At 39.1% G+C, this 21,226-nt stretch overlaps 1 protein-coding gene across 1 annotated transcript in view; it reads left to right on the top strand.

The window, feature by feature from the left end:
* Nucleotides 1–19,931, top strand: part of tnfsf12 (TNF superfamily member 12) — an 81,326-nt gene extending 61,395 nt beyond the window's left edge. The window contains exons 4-6 of the mRNA XM_028798348.2: nucleotides 4,385–4,411; nucleotides 9,289–9,416; nucleotides 18,309–19,931. Of these exons, the coding sequence (XP_028654181.1) occupies nucleotides 4,385–4,411; nucleotides 9,289–9,416; nucleotides 18,309–18,566 (413 nt within the window). The 3' untranslated portion in view covers nucleotides 18,567–19,931. The remainder of the gene's footprint in view (nucleotides 1–4,384; nucleotides 4,412–9,288; nucleotides 9,417–18,308) is intronic.
* The last annotated feature ends 1,295 nt before the right edge of the window (nucleotides 19,932–21,226 follow it).

Here is a 21,226-nt window from a genome sequence, read left to right as displayed (position 1 = left end):
CTGTTTTTTAAATTAGGCCACCGCTTCTGCATGCAACTGTTTATTGTTGCAGCAGGTAGAGGTGAGGGTGACACATTTGTGTGTAGAAACAGAAGAAAATATCACACTTTTATGTAGCTGGTAAGGCCTCGGCAAACTGATGTAATGTAAGCCTGCATAGTAACTTACTGACTATCATATGTTAGAATCATAATGCTGTATCAACTGTCGAAGAATAGTTGAGGAGAAACTTGGTCAGCACAAAAGTAAATAAACAACTCAAGGAATGCAATTGATTCCCCTAGAAATAGGAACATAAAAAATAGACAACTCAGAAAGAAAAAGATTAAAAGAAAGTAAAGCAAGTGTCTTACTGGCAAGTGTTTGCTTTGCCCATAAGATTATGCAGTCAAGGTGAGTGCCTATCTAAATGCCAGCTCCTGTGAGCAGAACCAAGGCATCAGAATGCTGAGAAACATTGAACCAAAAATTCTATATGCACAAGCAATGTAATTGGAGCATAGTTAGAACAAACAGAAATGCACAACGCAGGAACATTGCAAGATTAAATGTCCCAAAGATAGTGTCAGACTAGCCAGAAAGCCAGCAGATTAACTGAATCTTCTTGGATCTTTTACACCACGTGTACTGGACAAAACTTAACACGAACTGTGGGGGTATGATGAATACCATGGTGACGTCATAAGAGTGCTTTTCTCTGGTAAATTCGGAAATGAATGAGTAACGCTAGTTAGCAAAAGCAAAATTAATACATCATGGGTAATTTGAATAATAGTAACATAAGTGCATTGAGCCTGCCTTGAAACATGAAAGGCAACTTCAAGGAAAATATCATGATGCCGTCACCTATTCATAACCTTTATTGACCTTCATAAAACTATAAAACCACACATCACAAAAGAACAACCAACTCAAGTTATGTTGTTTGCATACATTTACTAATATTCTGTATCTAATGATTGAAGGATGAACTGTGTGATCATAAATGGTTTGGTAGTCTTCGATTTTCAGAAACAAATCTATGTGCTTTTATCAGTAAAATTTAGCATCATCCTGTGTTGCATATGAAAGAGCACAGCAACGACAGATCTTTGACTTAGCCAGCCCATTAAAAATGCTGTCAGCACATCACATCCAGGATCTTAAGTGTATTCTTTGAACAACCTGCCATATTTAAGTCACATAGGGATATGCATTCATGTGCTGAAAACTGCAACAATTCATCACATACCGGCCACAGTTGGAGACGTCATGAGAATCGAGGTACTACCTACATACAAGAATTCTGTATCTGCCAGTTACGTGCAGCTGAAACTCAATGTCAATGTCAATTTATTTATATAGCACATTTCAAACAACATAGTAATGCTGTGGCCAAAGTGCTTTACAATAATAGAATAAAAGAAAAACAAAACAATTAACATAAAATATAAATAGAAATAAAATATATGAACATAAAATAAAATACATAATAAATAGAAGTAATGTTATATAATCACAAAGAGGAAACCATCAGTATTACTGAAGGTCATGGAATGCAAGTGAATAGAAATGAATCTTTAATCTCGTTTTGAACAGTTCAATTGTAGACGACTCCTTTATGTGATGAGGTAAAGAGTTCCACAGGCGAGGTGCAGCAGCTGCAAAAGCCCTGTCCCCCTTAGTTTTACACTTGGTACGAGGGACAACTCCTACAGTGTTATTGTGAAACGTACTTGCTGCATGTAAACTAGAGAAATGGAATTCTTACTTGGGTTGTCCTTTCAGTTAAGCATGAATACTTAAAAAGGGCAACACAAATACAGAATGTAATGCTTACAACATTGTGCAGAAAAAAGGAAAGGCGATATAGTAAAAAGCTAAATGTGTGTCTTTTCAGAAGTTCTGGCGTGAAGGAAGCTTTTATAACTACTTAAGTGCTGATTCAGTGTCACCAGGCCGACCATGTGCCCAGAGACCTGACTGAATTCAATTTGTCCAGCATTAGATGCACTCTTGCTGTCAACATGTTAATTTAAAATTGCAGTTGTTACTGTCACCATCTTTGATATTTTGACTTTTTCCCAAATCTTAAGTTAGAGATACTGAAGAAGGAAATGCTGGCTAACACTCCCAAGCGAGCACCACTGAAGAAAGCCAATGTAACAGCACGGGGTTAGACTCCTGTTACTTATGCTTGTCCTTGTTTTCTTTTGGGGAATAGAAGCAATTCCTTCTTGGGCAGCAGGAACATCCTGTTTTTATCCAGGTTATATTTAGTTGTCAAGGATGTGCCTGCCATGATAATCCACTAAAGTAGTAAGAATTAATTTTCCAGAAATATATACTATTGCAATGAAATATCTACTTACTCTCTCTTAATTGATTATGACATAAAAAAATAGCAGCATTAATGTTTAGAGCAAACTTAATTTAGTCAATGAAATTTAGATTATGCAACCTATACTTAATAAACAGATGATCAATTAATGGAATACATTATTTATTATCAATGCAAATACATATTTGCATAAACACAAACTCCTGGAAATTCCAAAAATATTGAAGTTTTTTTTTAAAAAGACGATACTAAAAGAGCCAAATGAAATGTATAATTTGCCATCATTCATGTACAGTATTTGAGACATTTGTGCATGCCTGCTTTTGTGTCTCTATTGTGATTATACAATCGTCCAATGGAGCAGTTCTAAAGAAAGAAATTGAAGAAATAGGAGAGACTGATGAGAAGTCATATTACAGAGATTTCAAAGAGAGAATTCAGATGGACCAAGGAGAGCCAAGTGAACTAAGTGGCTGCATAGGGCCCTGTGGCCACCAGGGGGCCCTGATCTGCTAAGCCTGTCATGGAAAACAGGAACAAGTATAGGCAAAGGAAAATGACGACTAGTGCTTTGATCACACTCCAAAGATGACAGCTCTTCAATCAGGCTGTTTAACCCAAGGAAGGACCCTTCCCCCCCTTTCCTAGTGGCACCCTGCCTTCAATGGGTATCACCAAGTTTAAAACCGGCGCTGTGGCCAAGTCAGAGTGTTGTAAATCAAGAAAATGCAGAAATGTAAGGGAGCAAGCAGAAAACATAATCTTAAACAGGGAAGATCTCAAAAGCCAGAAGCAAAACCAAATTAACAAAACTAATTGCATAAGAGGGTATTGTTCTTAGGCCATTTAGTCTTTATTTTGTAAACAAAATGGTGATGCTAAAGTAAGCGTATCTTGCTTCTTATATCTGGCTTAACTGAGATGCCCGCATGCACCTGCAGCAAAAGCAGGTATTCATGAATGCTCCGTGGTCACATACTGCATTAGAAGAAGCACCATTGATGGTATCACCAGCAAAACAGGAAGAAATCGATAGAAAAGGTTACTTAAATCCCAACAGTGGCACACTTCCTTAAAAATTTCTGTGAGCAAAACACACGGGGGTCTTGGACTTCTGAACATTTTGGCACGTTAAATGATTAGACAGTTTCTTCTTTTCTTTTCCTCTACATAATGATTGCAATGAACGACTCACAAGTCCGCCACATCACCTCCGTTTCTGTTGTTCCCAGTGTTGATGTCCTCTTTACTTGTGGCCAGCTTCTTGCATGTACTGTTTGCCATCTGTCCTTGTTTAGGATAAAATGTGTGTTTGGTGACTTCAGGAAGTCAGAGTGCTCACCACCCCAATTTTTTTTTGTTTTGTTTTTTTAAATTTTATTGATTTTATTGTAATCACACAACATTCCATACAAATAGATCAATTTCTACAAAAAATAGGATCGAAAACAAATCAACCCCCACCCCTGAGAATGAGTGCATGGCCAGCAGAGTAAAACTTAAAGCTAGTACAAATAAGTAAATAGATGAATTAATAAGTGAATAAAGTTAAATGGAGTAAAAGAGGGGAGAGAATCTGCTTCCTCAGTGCGTTAAAAGCTTATTCTAAAATATGACTGATTAGATCCTGCCAGGTTTTGAAAAAGTTCTGCACAGATCCTCTAAGTGAGAATTTGTTTTTTTCCCAATTTCAAACAGTATACTGTATAACATCAGTTACCCATTTCAAAATTTCAAATGTCATTTGCAGCCGAGGGGAGATGTTTGAATCTTTTTTCCCTCTCTCTATTTCACTCTTAATGTTGATACAGATGTTAGAAATGAGAGTGAAGAGATTCAGGTGAGGTAGCAGCTGGCATGGTTTCTGTATGCTCTTCCTGGGCGCTTCTGTCGTCTGAATAATAAGCTGACAGGTTCAGAAGTGGTTTGCCCAAGTGCTGTACCTATGTGATGAAGCGTTGCAGTTCTTGCTCAGATTTACATTTCAAATGAACTAACTGAAGCTGACTATTCTGTTTCTTTTTACTACTTTTTTTTACCTTTGATGCATTTCACCAACTGCAGTACCTGAAAAAGAAGACTCACAAAGTGGTGAGTATTTGTTTGTTTATATTTCTTTATTTATTTTCCCTATTAAGCTAATTTTTGAAGGAAAGGCTTTAATTAATGAAGGGCACTTTAGCTCCTGGAGCAGGATGTCTTATGATTTACTGAGCTATAAGCCTCCGAGGACATGTTGGCTCACTGCCAAGCAAGCGATCTAAACAGAACGTACCAAGATAAGTACTGGTTTGGCACCACTGAAGACATTAGGAATGTGTCTAACTGCGGTTAGGAATTCGATCCCTGGCTCCGGGCAGAGTTAACTGAGGACAATAACCGTGTTCAGAATTGCTTAATGAGTAGTGCTTGCTCCCCAGGGAGAGAGAGGAGGGTTGAAGGTTGAAGGGGGTGTGAGGGGTGCATTTAATGTGTCTTTTTATACATCAGGCATGCCAGGGTGGAAGTGTACCACTCCAATGGAAAATTCAGATTTTAGTGGATTTCTCTTGCTGCTCCCACATTCATTTAAAAAAAATAAAGGAATTCTGAATGTGCAAATGACAGTATACTGTAGTGTGACAATTGTTCCAACATCCCCATGTGAAAAGGAAACGGCCTGTCTTTCAGTTTTTGAACCACAGATGACTATGGCAATAAATGCCTGTGGTGCGATTGTTCACCAAGAACCTTTTTAGCATGTTCTGCCTATGTCAGGCTCAGATAAAGGTTTCTGTGAGAGTTGCGGTTGCAGTTTCACTAAGCCATTCTAGCTTACCTTTTGGCTAACCAGCTTTAGTTGCGGTTGAATGCTTAGATTGTTAATTGCATTTCAGCTGATGGATGAATGTCTAACCCTGAGGCAATGAAACATTACTTAACCACCTTGTTACCACTGCCATACTTGAAAGAAACTGGGTATAAAGTGTGCAATGTTTTTTGAAAGAAACAGCAGAACCCCATGTATCCCACACAGTTCCCCTTTTGGTTATGTTGCCTATAGAATATTCTCCCTAAAATTTTGGGAGTGCATTTTTAAAAGGAATAGGTAAGCTTCAACCTTCTTTATAATGATAATGGTGGTTTCCACCTCGTTGTTCTTCCCTACACCACTTTTCCACAGTGTTGTTCTCGTGGCGGAATCGTTAGTGCTAAATTAAGTCAAGAAAAAAGAACTTTGCAGGATGGATGTTGTTTTGAGTTTCTTTACGACTTCTATGATAATCAGCGCCTCTCTCTCAGAATGAATGTCGTAGGACAACTGGGCTTAAGTTACATTATTGCCTCAAATCTTCAGCATTTCTTTGATTGTGATTTGATGGGATACTTTAGAAATTGTCTTATTATGGATAATGGCTACATATTCTTGGTGGTTTGCAGAGCATAATTGGTCAGGATATGCAGTAGGGTGGGCAAAATAATGAGAACACCACACAAAAAAGTGAAAAACTGAATTGACTAAATAACAATTAAAAATGCAGCTGCAAAGTCGAGTCCTCTTAGATTTCTAATGAACAGAATGTGTCAGCTGTAAAATGGGTCCAACAACTAGCACTTTAAGGAGGGAGTCTTCAAAGCAGCATGAGGTAACTAATTAATAAATAAAGATAAAATCAATGCCTGAGTTGCAGATCACAAAAACTGAAAAATGACTATGTGTTAAAGGGACCAGTCTCAAAATGGCCGCAAATGTCAAACCTGTCAGCAAACAAAGCATTTGCAAGTCAAAGCTCACCAAGAGAGAGACAAACACTTCACATGACAGTTACCAAATGCCACAGAAGTACGGTACAACCTCAAAAATGATCATTGAATTGAATAAATGGTAGTCTCGACAAAGAATGTAAGTGAGCCAAAGGATGCGGTTTAACTCGGTGTCTGCTGCCAACTGTTACACACGTAATGGCGCAGGCAGTCAAGGAATATTAAGGCCATGTTACAGACCATGGGCACTCTGCAGTGAGAACACTGTTCCCTATTCCAGGTGGCTAATATTGTCATAATTATGAATATGTTTACTATTTTTAATATTTTTTCCTTGGCCATTAAAAATAATAGAGACCTTTTTCAGGGACTGTAAACCTCTGAACCAAACCCTCGATTGGGAAACCTAACGGTCATGTTTGTATTTTGTAACTGATGTGTGCGTGTTTCATGATTCTGAATATTATTAATGTGTCTCCTGTGATGCCATTTTGAGTTTTTGTTACTTGGTTGCAATGCCATTTCTATGCAGGGTCAAGTTGAAGTGTGCAACATATGTCAACTTGTAAATGTAAAGAATTATTATTATTAAAGGTCCCATATACTGTACCATTGTTTCTCAATCCCTGGTTATAAAATTCTTGTTCTGCTTTGTGACTACAATTAATGTTTAACAATATGGCTTTGGTTATGTGGTTTGTTTGTCAGATTTTTGATTTCCCATAACATTTCTTAACTATAATTCCTGTCTCGTCCTGATCTAGTTTGCCTGAGCAATCATCTTTTTGGTTTTGACCCCTTGCACCCCTTGATAATCTTTGTGCAGTCAGAACACATACACCCATCTGAACTAATTTAAGTGGTTTTATGAACACCAGGGTAAACGCAAGTGCCTTCCATGGCCTCCCATTAACCAGGTCAAAACATCATTGGACCTTGATGGGACATTCCCTCAGTCCTAATTTTGAAGAACGGAGTGCTGTCCCACTACACACAGTTAAGGACTTGTATGACAGCATTCCAAGAAGGACTGAAGCTGTTCTGAAAGCAAAGGATGACCGTGCTCCTTACTAGGTCTTTCACATTAATACGCTGTCCAGTGTTTTCTGGAATTCAAAATGCCTTGAATGTTATAACATCATAGGGAAGTTGGGGTGCACATGGCTACAAAATGTGATCGGTGTGGTCATGTGAGGCAGCTGGCAATTTTCCTCCTCTAAAAATGAAATGATTGTCACATTCTCTTTTTATTGTGTAATTCTGCCCAAATTTACTGTGTGTTTTGTAGAAAACTTAGTTGGTTTCATTGTGTTGCCTTTCACTTTGTTTCATCTCTGTGGTGTCTTTCTTACTGTTTGCTCCTCATTAGTTAGCTATAACAGGTAGGCACTCACACCGGTCCACATAATGACAAGTGAGTTAATCAAACCCTTGTTCATTTGACAAGCAGGCCTTTGAAATGCAGCCTTTTTTTTACATTAGCCTGTCAGGGCTTTTAATACCATGAGCTGCTTTCTTTAAGTACCTGTTTTGTATCTCTAGAATAGAAATGGTAAAACTCAAAGGCAACACTGATTGTAGGTTCTTGTTTCAGCAAGTCCACATCAGAAGGTGAGCCTGTAATGAAATAATTTCCTAATTATGCTCCATCTTTCCCAACGACTGTGTTTTAAAAGAACCAGATGGTTAGAATTTAGGATGACTATAAAATATCAAGCCAGCATAATGTTATTTTTGAGATGACAAAGCTGGAGTGATTATTGTAATTTCTGGCAACATCAATTTTTTACAGATCTTTTTCACTGACCGGACACCAGAGTGAATGACGCGTCCAGTTGGTGGATCCACTTAATTAATTCCTAATTTAAGAATTTCAGGGCCTATTCTCACAATAATGAATAAACCAGCCACTAAAAGTATGCTAGACTATCATGTGGTTATCTCAGACAGGGGCCAGTTTTAGACACCAACAGATGAAGCTCAAGGACATGTGGGCATAAAATCAGACTTCCTGGGGTAAAATTCAGGTGAATACAGAAAGTGACAAGGCCAGGAGTTGACTCCAGGATCTAGAGCCATAAAGCACTAAAAACTGTTTCATACATGAATGACAAATGAAAATGATTGATTTACCATTTTTGTCTGTTCATGAGAAATGTTGTTACTCATGGAATATTCTAGAACGATATAAAAGAGTAGGTGTATATTAAAATAAAAAAATATTAAAAAAAAAAAAAAAATGCAGATACCCCAGCATGCAGCATGGTCACTTTTTGGTATACTCTATGATGAGACAGCATCAATATTATAACAGGCTCTTATTACAAACTTTGTGATAATAGAGCAGCGATATGCAAAATCTGCCAGTTGTTTGTCTGCATATAAACTCAGCAAATGCCTTAAATTGGATTAGACTGAACCATCGATAGATAGATATGAAAGTACTATCTAATATATAATAATAAAGACACTTAAAGGAACTATATGATTGAGACATAGATAGATAGATAATGTAGGAGAGGAACTACATGACTGATAGAGTATTAAAGGTGCCTGCAGTGCTAGGGAGAAAGTGCCTTTCATACTCTACTTGTTCGTCTATTGTCTTTCTTATACATCTAATCAATCTCTGTTCTGTAGTACTTTTCACTGTCTATTTGTGTTATAGGATGCCTTTCATACCGATATATCCATCTATGTTACATGAAGTAAATCAAACCGATTTGTGTTATACAGTGGAATTTACAGTCTATGATACAGTACCTTTCATGTCTATTTTATTTTTTGTCTTTTTGTATTTTTGTCTATCCATCTGTCTTTCTGTGTTATGCAGTGTCTTCCCTATCTATCTATCTATCTATCTATCTATCTATCTATCTATCTATCTATCTATCTATCTATCTATCTATCTATCTATCTATCTATCTATCTATCTATCTATCTATCTATCTATCTATCTATCTATCTATCTATCCGTATTGTGTTTGCCTTTCTTCTTCTTGTATATTATTTTGTGGTGAACAACACTTTCACTAAAGCATTTCATATTTAGGACAAGTTCTGCTCATCACTTTCTGAAAAACATTGTGACTGTGCACATAATGATACATTTTAAATGATTTAAAGATTGATTTTTGTCATGAGAGTAGAACTTGAGTTAAAATAACTTTTTTAAGTGACTGAGCGCGTTTCTGTCCGCTTATAGCTTTTGTCTTTTGTTACAGTGAACAATGATGAGATTATCAAAGGCTGGCAGGAGGTAAAACTGAATGTCACCAACCCCATTAACTTTGACAAGAGCCAAGGGAAGTTCACTGTGACCCGGAGAGGGCTGTACTATCTCTACTGCCAGGTGAGCAGGCCTGTCACCAAAAAGTGAACGATGAACCTAATGTATTACAAGTTGAGATGACACATTCCTGGAGGCTTTAGACATAAATACAGCATTAATGTATTGTCTAACTAACTGCTCTTACTGTTCCACTATCTTCATTACCTGCTTGACATTTGCTGCACTGAAGAAAGGCTCAGTTTTGTTAGTAGGAGTACCAAAGTGATTGTGCTGATCTCCCTCTGTCTAAAATCCTCATAGGATGAAACTGTATAGAAGACGAAATGATCCATAGATAGGAAAGGTTTGTATGATATAATGGAGAGACTGGAATTTTGCTGTATAAGAAATATAATATATACACACACACATACATGCAGTGTTTTAGGAAGGCGCTGTATAATTAATAGATTAAAAAGTAAAGCTACTATGTGACAGATTGATGCAACAAAGAATAATGCCATGTAACAACACATATAGATAAGAAAGTGCCATATAGGATAGATTGGTACTATGTAAGCTTGACAGATAGAAAAAGGATAATGATGTGTAACATACTGTAAATGGTTTTGCCTTGTTATGAATGTTGCAATGATCGGGACTGTTTATGGAAAAAACCTGAGGAATGTGCAAGTTTAGAAAAATGATAGATGGAAAGAATAATAAATGCATATAAACTATTAGGAAGCCTAGAATATCTTTTGGATCTCCTGCCTCTACATCCTGTGTGTAGCACCTGACGACAATTACAATAACATGGTAGGTCCCCCTCTACAGTGCAGAATGAAGCATTTCAGATGTAGCTATGTAAAATCTGGGGTGCTTTTATGTGATACACATAGGACAAGGGGTTTACAAAGGAAGAACACACATTATCAGATATTGAGCATCCTACTATATTCTGTGCTTGACTATTCATTCATGTGTAATTTATTTTAAAAGCTTGTCTTCATCCCTTTTAAAATGACATTATTGCTAATTTACTACTATGTCTCTACTGATGATCAATTTTTACACCTTAGTCAACTGTAGCACATATACAGTACATTAGCACAAAGTCATGCTCATTTTATTTCCATAGTTTCTTTGTGGGATGCACAAACCAGTGTGTTTCTTTGTGCCGGTCCCAAGCCCGGATAAATGGGGAGGGGTACGTCAGGAAGGGCATCTGGTGTAAAATTTTGCCGCATCAACATGCGGACAATAATACTGGATCGATCGACCAGTACTGTTAGCCAACAGGGTACTGGCAAAAATTGGGATACTGTTGGCAGAGGAAGGAGAAGAAGGGAGACATGTGTCTGGTGGAAAGAGGAGAGGAGGAAGGTAAAGAGAGTGGAACTGAGGGTAGGAACTTTGAATGTTGGCAGTATGACTGGTAAGGGGAGAGAGTTAGCAGATATGATGGAGAGAAGGAAATTTGATATATTGTGTGTGCAAGAGAATAAATGGAAGGGGAGTAAGGTCAGTTGGATTAGAGGTGGATTCAAATTGTTCTAACATGGTGTGGATGGGAGGAGAAATGGAGTAGGAGTTATTCTGAAGGAACAGTATGTCAAGAGTGTTTTGGAAGTGAAAAGAGTGTCAGAGAGAGTAATGATTATGAAGCTGGAAATTGGAGGTGTGATGATGAATGTTGTTAGTGCATATGCACCGCAAGTTGGGTGTGCAATGGGTGAGAAAGAAGATTTTTGGAGTGAGTTGGATGAAGTGATGAACAGTGTACTCAAGGGACAGAAAGTGGTGATTGGAGCGGATTTCAATGGACATGTTGGTGAAGGGAACAGAGGAGACGAGGAAGTGATGGGTAGGTGTGGTGTCAAAAAGAGGAATGAAGAAGGTCAGATGATAGTGGATTTTGCAAAAGGATGGGCATGGCTGTGGTGAATACGTATTTTAAGAAGAGGGAGGAACATAGGGTGATGTACAAGAGTGGAGGAAGATGCACACAGGTAGATTACATCCTATGCAGAAGAGTTGATCTAAAGGAGATTAAAGACTGCAAAGTGGTGGCAGGGGAAAGTGTTGTTAAGCAGCATATGATGGTGGTCTCTAGGATGACATTGGAGATCAAAGAGGAGAGTGAGGGCACAGCCAAGGATGAAATGGTGGAAGTTGAAAAAGAAAGACTGCAAAGTTGCATTTTGGGAGGAGGTAAGACAGGTACTGGGTGGCAGTGAAGAATTACCAGACAGTTGGGAAACTACAGCAGATGTAGTAAAGGTGACAGCAAGAATGGTGCTTGGTGTGACATCTGGACAGAGGAAGGAGGAAAAGGAAACCTGGGAGTGGAATGGAGAAGTACAGGAGAGAATACAGAGGAAGAGGATGGTGAAGAAGTGGGAAAGGATAAAGGATAAAGATGGAAGCATACTCAAAAGCGAGGAGGGTGTGTTGAGCAGATGGAAAGAGGACTTCAAGAGGCTGATGAATGAAGAGAATGAAAGAAAGAGAAGGTTGGATGATGTGGACATAGTGAATAAGGAAGTGCAATAGATTAGCAAGGAGGAAGTAAGGACAGCTATGAAGAGGATGAAAAATGGAAAGTCCATTGGTCCAGATGACATAACTGTGGAAGCATGGAGGTGTTTAGGAGACATGGCAGTGGAGTTTTTAACCAGATTGCTTAATGGAATCGTGGAAAGTGAGAGGATGACTGAGGAGTGGAGAAGAAGTGTACTGGTGTCAATATTTAAGAATAAGGGGGATGTGCAGGACTATAGTAACTACAGGGGAATAAAATTGATGAGCCACAGCATGAAGTTATGGGAAAGAGTAGTGGAAGCTAGGTTAAGAAGTGAGGTGCAGTATGGTTTCATGCCAAGAAAAAGCACCACAGATACGATGTTTGCTCTGAGGGTATTGATGGAGAAGTTTAGAGAAGGCCAGAAGGAGTTGCATTGCGTTTTTATGGACCTGGAGAAAACATATGACAGGGAATCATGTCCACCCAAACAGAATTACATTGGAATATCATTAGGACATTAAAACAATTTGGACGATAAGAGGCTATTCAGCGCAACAAACCTCGCCAGTCCTACCCACCTAATTTCTCCAAAATGACATCAAGTCTAGTTGTGAAGGTCCCTGAAGTTCTATTGTCTACTGTACTATTTGGTAGCTTATTCCAAATGTCTGTGGTTTTCTGTGTAAAAAAAACATCCTAAATGTTTGAGTGAAATTTACCCTTAACAAGTTTCCAACTGGGTCCCCATGTTCTTGATAACTCATTTTAAAGTAGCAGCCTGGAGCCCCTGTAACTAATTCACTTTACAATTTTAAACACTTGTCACATCATGTCACATCTTCATCTCCTTTTGCTTAAACTGAAAAGGCTCAGATCCTTTTATCTTTCCTCATAAGTCATCCTCCGTAGTCCTGGAATCAGCTTAGTTGCTTTTCTCTGGACTTTTTCAAGCATTTCTATAAGAGAGTAACTTGGAGTGTTGTTTCTTTATATGAATCTTGTAACAAGTATAAAGCATTTGGAGTTGCTTCTCTGCCTCAGGGGATGGTTGACTTACCATCACTGAGTCCATCTTAAATTCAAAAGTGTATCAGAGAGTACCTGAGGGGAATACAGCAGCTGTCAAGAAACTGAAGCTGAACCATAAATGTACTTTAAAAGTGGGACCAAAACTGATGGAAATTCACAAAAGGATGGCTCAAAATGAAGAAATCGAGGGGTCAGGAATGGCCAAATCCAAACCCACATCTTAAGCTCATAGAAATGAGGGGGGCCTTGAAGGGCAGTACATAAAGGAAAACACCAAAAAACATTACATAGTTGAGGTTCTGTAAGAAGGAATGGGCAAAAAGTCAATTTAGGAAACTGATAGACAGCTGTAAGAAACTCCTATAAAATGTTATTTCTTTCAAAGCTATTAAATCTTGGGGTAAACTTATTTTTTTACATTTCTGACTTTTTTGTTTAATAAAGATTTCAGGGAATATTGTTCATTTGACCTTGGTTTCAACTAGACTATCGGCAGGGTGCTGCTCTCTGTGTATTCAATGGAATTGTACCAAATTTGTATTATGAGAATGTTTTAATTGGAGATCCATAGTACTTTAACCAAAAGACATTATTGTTCAACTTACAGACAGTAATTTCAAAGAAGAAGCAAGAAATATGACCTGAACAGTAATAAAGGCACCCTCCATAATATTTGGTTGTGGAGCCTTTGGCAGTGATTACTGCTTCCAAATATTTTTGTAGCCATCTGTAAACTTCTTGAACCTGTCAGTTGGAATTTTCTTTCCCTCTTCCTCTGATCGGAGCTCCTGAGAGACTGAGTGAGGAGTCTGAGTGTCTGGGCTTGCGAGTGTCCTGGATGAAAACCAAGATCCAGGCCTTTAATGACCTCTTGGGCACAGCCATCAGCGGTGTATCTGTCTGCGGAGAGAGTGTCGACCTTGTCGAGAGGTTTACTTACCTCGGCAGTGACATTCATGTCTCTGGTGACTCTTCCTATGAAGGTAGTAGACAGACTGGGAGAGCGTGGAGGGTCATGAGAGTGTGTGGCGCTCCCAATATCTATGCAAGAGAAAGAAGGTCCAAGTCCTGGTGCTTCCTGTCTTGCTATATAGTTGCAAGACATGGACGCTATCCAGTGACCCGAGGCAAAGACTGGACACCTTTGGTACTGTGTCTCTTCGGAGAATCCTTGGGTACCGATGGTTTGATTTTGTGTTGAATGAGCGGTTGCTCATGGAGTCCTGAATGAGGCACATTACCTGCATTGTGAGGGAGTGCCAGTTACGGCACTACAGCCATGTGACGCGATTCCCAGAGGGTGATCGGACTTGCAGGACCCTCATTGTTGAGGACCCAAGTGGCTAAACCAGGATTCCAGATTTCAGCTCTTTCCACAGATTTTCAGTGTGATTGAGATCAGGACTCATTGTTGGCCAGTTTAAAACTGTCCATATTTTCCTTTTCAACCATTCTTGTTTCCATGCTTTTGAATGTATGCTTTGGGTCTTTATCTTGCTGGAGAAGCCATAATCTTTGACTCAAACCCAGTTGGAAAATAAAATAAAATACCTTTGTAATCCCCTGATTTCTTGATTCCTGTGATACGTTCAAGGCCTCCAGTACCAGAGGCAACAAAGCAGCCCCACAACATTATGAATCCTCCACCATGCTTCATTGCAAGTATGCTGTTTTTTTCCCTTATAAGCTTCATTTTGCAGTCTAGAAGGAAATTGCTAGTGTGCATTGCCAAAAAGCTGTAGATTGGTTTCGTCTGTCCACAGAACATTTTCCCAGAGCGATTGAAGTTTGTCCAGGTACTCCCTGCAAAGATCAGTCGTTCATTTTGATGTTGTTACTTCAGCAGTGGGGTCATTCTTGCTGTTTGCCCATAAAGCCCTTCTTCATTTAGTGTGTGGAGTATGGTACATGTTGACACCATGACTCCAGATGGTTCTAGCTCAGCCTTTAGGTTTTTGGATATTTGATGTGGTGTTTTATCCACATTTCACACCAGCCATTGAAGACTTCTGTCATCGATTTTTCTCTTTCCTCCACAGCCAGGGAGGTTTATGACAGTTTCATGCTTAGCAGTCTTCTTAATAAAAAGTTAAGCACTTTGAAACAGGGTTACCAAGGTCTTTGGAGATGATGGCATTATACCATTTAGCAGCCTTGTGTTTGATGACAATAGCGTTTCCGATGTTCTCAGAGAGCTCCCTTGTCTTCATCATTGTGAAAAAGGAACACAGAATTACATGAGGCTTGTCATTCATAACATGAGTCACCATTTATTGGCAAATTCAATTCATGTGGCCACTGACAATTTATTGCAGGTGAGTCTAATTTCCAATTTATTCCAGAGGAGTCAAATGCAATCATTTTTTCACATTGATTTAAAGGGAGCCAATACCAGTGTCCTGCGGTGGGTTGGCACCCTGCCCAGGATTGGTTCCCTGCCTTGTGCCCTGTGTTGGCTGGGATTGGCTCCTGCGGACCCCCGTGACCCTGTGTTCAGATTCAGCGGGTTAGAAAATGGATGGATGGATGGAATACCAGTGTCATGGCAATATTTCAGTTCTTCTAATTTTTTTCCTCCTATTGTTTATTAAAATCGTTGTTTCATCATTTGCTGTTCTGTACCCAACATGAGTCTGTACAGACCACAGCTGTTTCACTAGATTTTTTCCCAGGAGATATTCTACATATTGTACTTAAATTTTAAAGGTGCCAATAATGGTGACCAGGGGCCTCATGCATAAATGCTGTGTGTAGAATTCACACTAAAACATGGCGTAAGGACAAAAGCGGAAATGTGCGTACGTACAAAAAAATCCAGATGCATAAATCTGTGCGTATGCCAACTTCCACATTCTTCCGCTCCATAAATCCCGGTCTGCATGAAAAGTATCGCACGTGCACACACCTGTCTCCACTCCCAAACTTCTCCCAGAATTACGCCTCTTTGAATATGCAAATCAATATAAATAGTCCTTAAACTCAGCGTTCTGTAAAAAGGCAATGGCAAAAGCACGGGGGGAAATAGAAGAATTATAGCGAATACCAAGTGGAGGCAAAGAAAAACGTACTATTTGTTGGTTTAAGCAGTGGTATAAACAACAAAAGGAAGTTGATCGAATGACATAGAGAAACTCGAAAGCTCAAGTTCACCAAGTTGCACAGTGCCCGAAATAAAAAAGAAGTTGTCAGATATCAAAGTTGCCATGAAAAGGCGAGTCGTAGCCCACCGTCTGAGTGTCATATGAAAGCTTATTAGGGTACAGAGAAAAGAAAAAAAAATAGGGACACAGTGAGAAAAAAGCTCGAAATGTCAACTTTAATCTTGAAATTTCCACTTTAATCATGTAGTTTATTTTGTCATTAAAGTAGAACATCATAAACTTCATCTTTAAATCATATAATTTACTAGTTTCTCAAATACCATCGTAACTAAAGTAGCACGTTAAATGCTTTGTTTTGTATGTTCTCTTCTACATGCTTCTTAAATGGGCTTTCTTCCTCCAACAGGATACAGAATCCATTACATTCATGACATTACAGCTTTCTGAATACTTTAAATACTGAGATGTATACGTGATATAATTTTCATGATGATAGGAGTTAAAGCATGTTATTAAACATGGGAACACGGGGGCGCAGTGATTGTTCCAGCCTCCCGCAAGATGCTTGCTGCGCCGTGCGTGACCTTCGATGAAATAATTTATTGTAGCAGTACTGTCTCTTTCAAACGTACTAACCCCCAATTCCTGTCCTTCCTTTTCTTTCTCCAAGTAACCAATCGGCACACAATCAGCTCTGTAATAGACGTTAAGCCATCTGTAAGCTGAGAACGCCGATTCTTCAAAACTTTTAAGGAACATTGAAATATCTTCGGTAGTACATGTTTAATTATTCCATCCATCTATCCATCCAGTGTCACGCCAGTCCCAACAAGAATACAGCGCAAGGCAAGAACAATCCCTGAATGGGCACCAGCTCCTTGCTAGCGCTGCAGCACCGTGTCCTCACATGTTTAATTATTAACAATATAGATTATTTAAATGATGTTAACATTTTATCTGTATAATGTAATAAACATATTTTGCTGCATTTCATCTTAAAAATGATATCGTCATCATATGTAAATACGCACTTTATAAAGTGTCTTAGTTTGTGCAATATTATAACTATCATAAGTTTACAGTGAGGTAATTGTACTTATAAGTACAAACAGTTCTACAAGGAGCACTTGATGGACTGATTGTGCGTTTAGAGTTCTTGTGATGAAACTGTTTCTGAACCGCTATGTCAGTATAGGAAAGGCTCAGAAGCGTTTGTCATATGAGAGCAGTTCAATAGCATGGCTGAGGCAGCGTGTGCTTGATGCTGTATAATGATAATTCTCTTTCCAATCAGCTGCTGTAGAGCTGTGATTCCACACTGAGATACAGTGATATAAATACTCCGAGTGGTGCAGTGAGAATAATATGGAAAAAGATGATCCGATGTGGCAACCTCTAACGGGAGCAGCTGAAAGAAGAAGTAGAAGGTGCAGTGAGAGTAACAACGCTAAAGCAGCTATGGTATTTGGAATAGTTTGGCCATTCCGTGGACCATTATATTGTTACAGGTTAATTACAATCCGATGCCTTAAACTAATAAACAATATGCGGTTAATTTCAGTGTATATGATAAAGCTGCATCAGGGATGTGGATCTAAAAAAGAAAGGGTAACCACACTGGAACAAAAGCACTGCTTTGACACTGGGTGCCGCCAGTTTGCAAAACCGAGCAGAGAACTTGCGTACACCAGGGTTTGAGCTAGTGTGAAAATGTGCATGGCTTTACGCCAAATTTAGGTTTTATACAATGCGATTTGAGCGTGGAAACGGGAGTATGCAACATTTTTGTGCGTACGCACCATTTATACATGAGGCCCCAGGACTGTTACAGACACATTTCATAGACAAAATGTAACAGGGAATGGAGTCAAGACTTCTAAGTAAAAAAATTGCCAATAACTGCCTTAAGTAAGTGAGCAAACATCATTTCTCACTGGTGTGACAAGATGCTTCTAATAACTCAGAACACTGCATTCTGGAAAGAACTCTCAAAGTCACCGTGTATTTACAGAGAGAACTGATTTCTGTTTAAACATCCAAAAACAGATTTTCAGAAACTTACAATCCATAAAACATTTGGCCTTTCTGAATGTGTCCTCATTGGGAATCAAAAGAAAAAAAATCCTTTGAATCAAATTAACTGAAGAATGAAAGTGTCTGCCATTAATTAACTGTAGTCTATATGCCAGCTTGTTTATGTCAGTTAAGTTTTGCTCCTGAAGGGTTGTGTCTTTCTGCACCAAGTCATATTGCTCACCATGTTTCTTGTCTTCACTGACTAAGTTCAGTTACAAAACCTGCTCTCTCTTGTTACAGGTGCACTTTAGAGACCGCAGCTCTGCCTACCTGAAGCTCTTTGTCAAGCTCAATGACAGGGTGGTGTTTAATTGCTTGCAGAGTCACACCACAACTCCATCATCAGGTCATAGTATCTTGCAAGATTTCAACAGCTGCCATGTGTCTGGCCTGATCGAGCTCCCTGAATCAGCTGTGCTCACTGTCCATTCCATCAGGGGTGTGAGGATCCATTACAGCCAGAAACTTAATTACTTTGGCCTTTTCAAGGTGAAATGAACTGACCATTGGTGACTGCTGCAGAGTTCCATATAATGAAAGGAAAATCAGCTATTTTGTGACCAAAGTACAATTAAGTAAGAAGAAACCTACTGCTTTATCGCTGCCATGTTGGGCTTCCTCCAATGCACAAATGATGAAGAAATCCTCAAACGTATTATTCAAACATGGTGTTATTAAACTGATATGACTAGTGTTGTGAAAACTTAACCACCATTACAATATGGAGAAGCATGCTGGGCAATGGTTCCTAAAAAGGAAAAGGTGTTTTCAATTCCAGCTTTGCAAGATTTCCTTCTGAATATCCAGATTTCTCATTTTTTTTCCCCCGGGTTTTCCTCATTAATATTGTCCTGGATTATTTTTTGGATATTTTTTTCTGAAACTTTAGGAAAACATCCTTATGCTTTCTGAGGTCTTAGTGTTCATACTTAGAAGACTTTTTCCAGATTTTCTGCTTGACAAATATACCTGGAATATAGGTCTAGGACTCCGCTGGGGGTTTTCCCGCATGTGCCCCCTTAGGCAAATCTTTTCTTGCTAACAATGTTAAGACTGTCACCTGGGAATGACCTTGGAGAATTGTTTCTGGCTTGTTCTAATGGGTAACTTTTCAACATAATTAATGCTAAATGACTTTACGTTGTAATCCTCCTTGGAGAACATACATCTGCGGTTCCCTTTCCTGTGCCTAGTATTCCAGACAGTATTTTCAAATGGCTTTCATAGAGTAATGCTTTCTTTTTTTTTTTGACCACAGCTTCACAACGAACATTTCCCCGAGTTATATTTTAAAAAGTTCAGCTTTGCACATTGGAGAACCTCTGCTTTTCATCTGCCATCGCGATGTTCTCTTCGCTGTGTGTGTTTCTTTGCAGTTGTACACAACAGGCTTAGCCCAGGAGGATGGAGGATGACTTGGAAATGTTTTTGAAGGTGCACCTTTTGGACAGAATTGTGGATAGAACTTTGTCTTGGAAAATTTTAAGAAACCGAGTCCTTCAATGACCAAAGAACCTTGTATAACTTTCAATGTAAATGACATTTAAAACTGTTTTATGTAATGGTTAAAAAAGCCATTTCAAATGGGCTTTGCCAATTTGACTCTAGAGGGATGTTGGTAAATATGTTACTGAATCGCAATCGCAAACTACTGGACCAGAGCAATCACCCTGATGTTGTCCAAAGGATCATTTTTTTATGCCTGCTACTAAAAGAATCATTGATTTGTTCATGTGCAGACTGTTTGACCATTTTATCCACAGTTGATTCACAGGAGAGCACTATTTTCTTTACGATACTGTTTAAGGAGATTGCTTTCCATTTTGAGAAAATCTCTTCCCTTTGATAAACTCTTTAAATTGCCTTGTTTCCTATTATTGTTGTTAATGTTTTTGAAACATTACTGGGTATTAGATACCCATAGATCAAGAAAATGGCAACAATGTGAAATACAGAACATCAAAGCCTGCCATCCAAAAGAGGATGCCACCAAAAAGTACTTTGTTATATTTTGTATTCCCTGCAGCAGAAAACAAATCTCATGTTGTATAGTCAAAGAGCCACGTTTAAACATTGCTACAGGGTCACAGAAGACATTACTGGAACTTTTGTAGTCCCCAGCGAGTTGCTGGTTGAGGCCAACATCTTTTATAGCCTTAATAAAAGGGTGTTGTCGACCAGCCAGTCGGTGATGCATATAACCAGTAAAATTAAGTGATCCTTTGGGGGATGGAATTTAGATTAAACTGGGCAAACAAACATCTAACGCTGCTAATGAAACCCTACTGAGGTTTTCAGCGCACACTGGAAAAAGTAATTGATTCTATCTGCGTCTTATATTTGATCTAAATCTTTCCCACCGAGTATTTTGTGATATAGAAAAGCATTTTAATGTTCACTCAAAATCCTTCTGAAGAGGTTTAATATTAAAGATGTTATAGTTAACATTTCATATGATTTGCAAGATGTTTGTTTTTGTAAATACTGATTGATACAAATGTTCACTTTCTGAGCCCACGTAGTCAAATTCATGGTCACTGGAGGCTGAAGCGCAGCATTCATTATAAGGACGTCCAAAGCAGGCCCTAGATGGGATATCCCCCTGCCTTTCTCTCTCACACACACACACACACACACACACAAAGCCAGTTTACAGTTGTCAAATGAACCTTTTTCACGGCTTTGTCATGTGGGAGAAAAAGTGGAGTGCTAGGAGGAATTTCCACAAGGAAAGAAGAGAATTTAGAGTGACCAGGTTGAGATTTGACCTTTGGAAGAGTGAGCCAACAGTAGTAACCCGATTGCCATGATGCCATCAAACAGGTAAATACATCCATCCATCCATTTTCTAACCCGCTGAATCCGAACACAGGGTCACGGGGGTCTGCTGGAGCCAATCCCAGCCAACACAGGGCACAAGGCAGGAAACAATCCTGGGCAGGGTGCCAACCCACCGCAGGACACACACAAACACACACACACACCAAGCACACACTAGGGCCAATTTAGAATCGCCAATCCACCTAACCTGCATGTCTTTGGACTGTGGGAGGAAACCGGAGCACCCGGAGGAAACCCACGCAGACACGGGGAGAACATGCAAACTCCACGCAGGGAGGACCCGGGAAGTGAACCCAGGTCCCCAGATCACCCAACTG

Source organism: Erpetoichthys calabaricus, chromosome 3 (genome assembly GCF_900747795.2).
Source record: "Erpetoichthys calabaricus chromosome 3, fErpCal1.3, whole genome shotgun sequence".
In the NCBI taxonomy this organism is placed as follows: Eukaryota; Metazoa; Chordata; class Cladistia; order Polypteriformes; family Polypteridae; genus Erpetoichthys; species Erpetoichthys calabaricus.
Note: the sequence above shows the minus strand (reverse complement) of the source record. Positions and strands in the feature narration are given on the sequence as shown.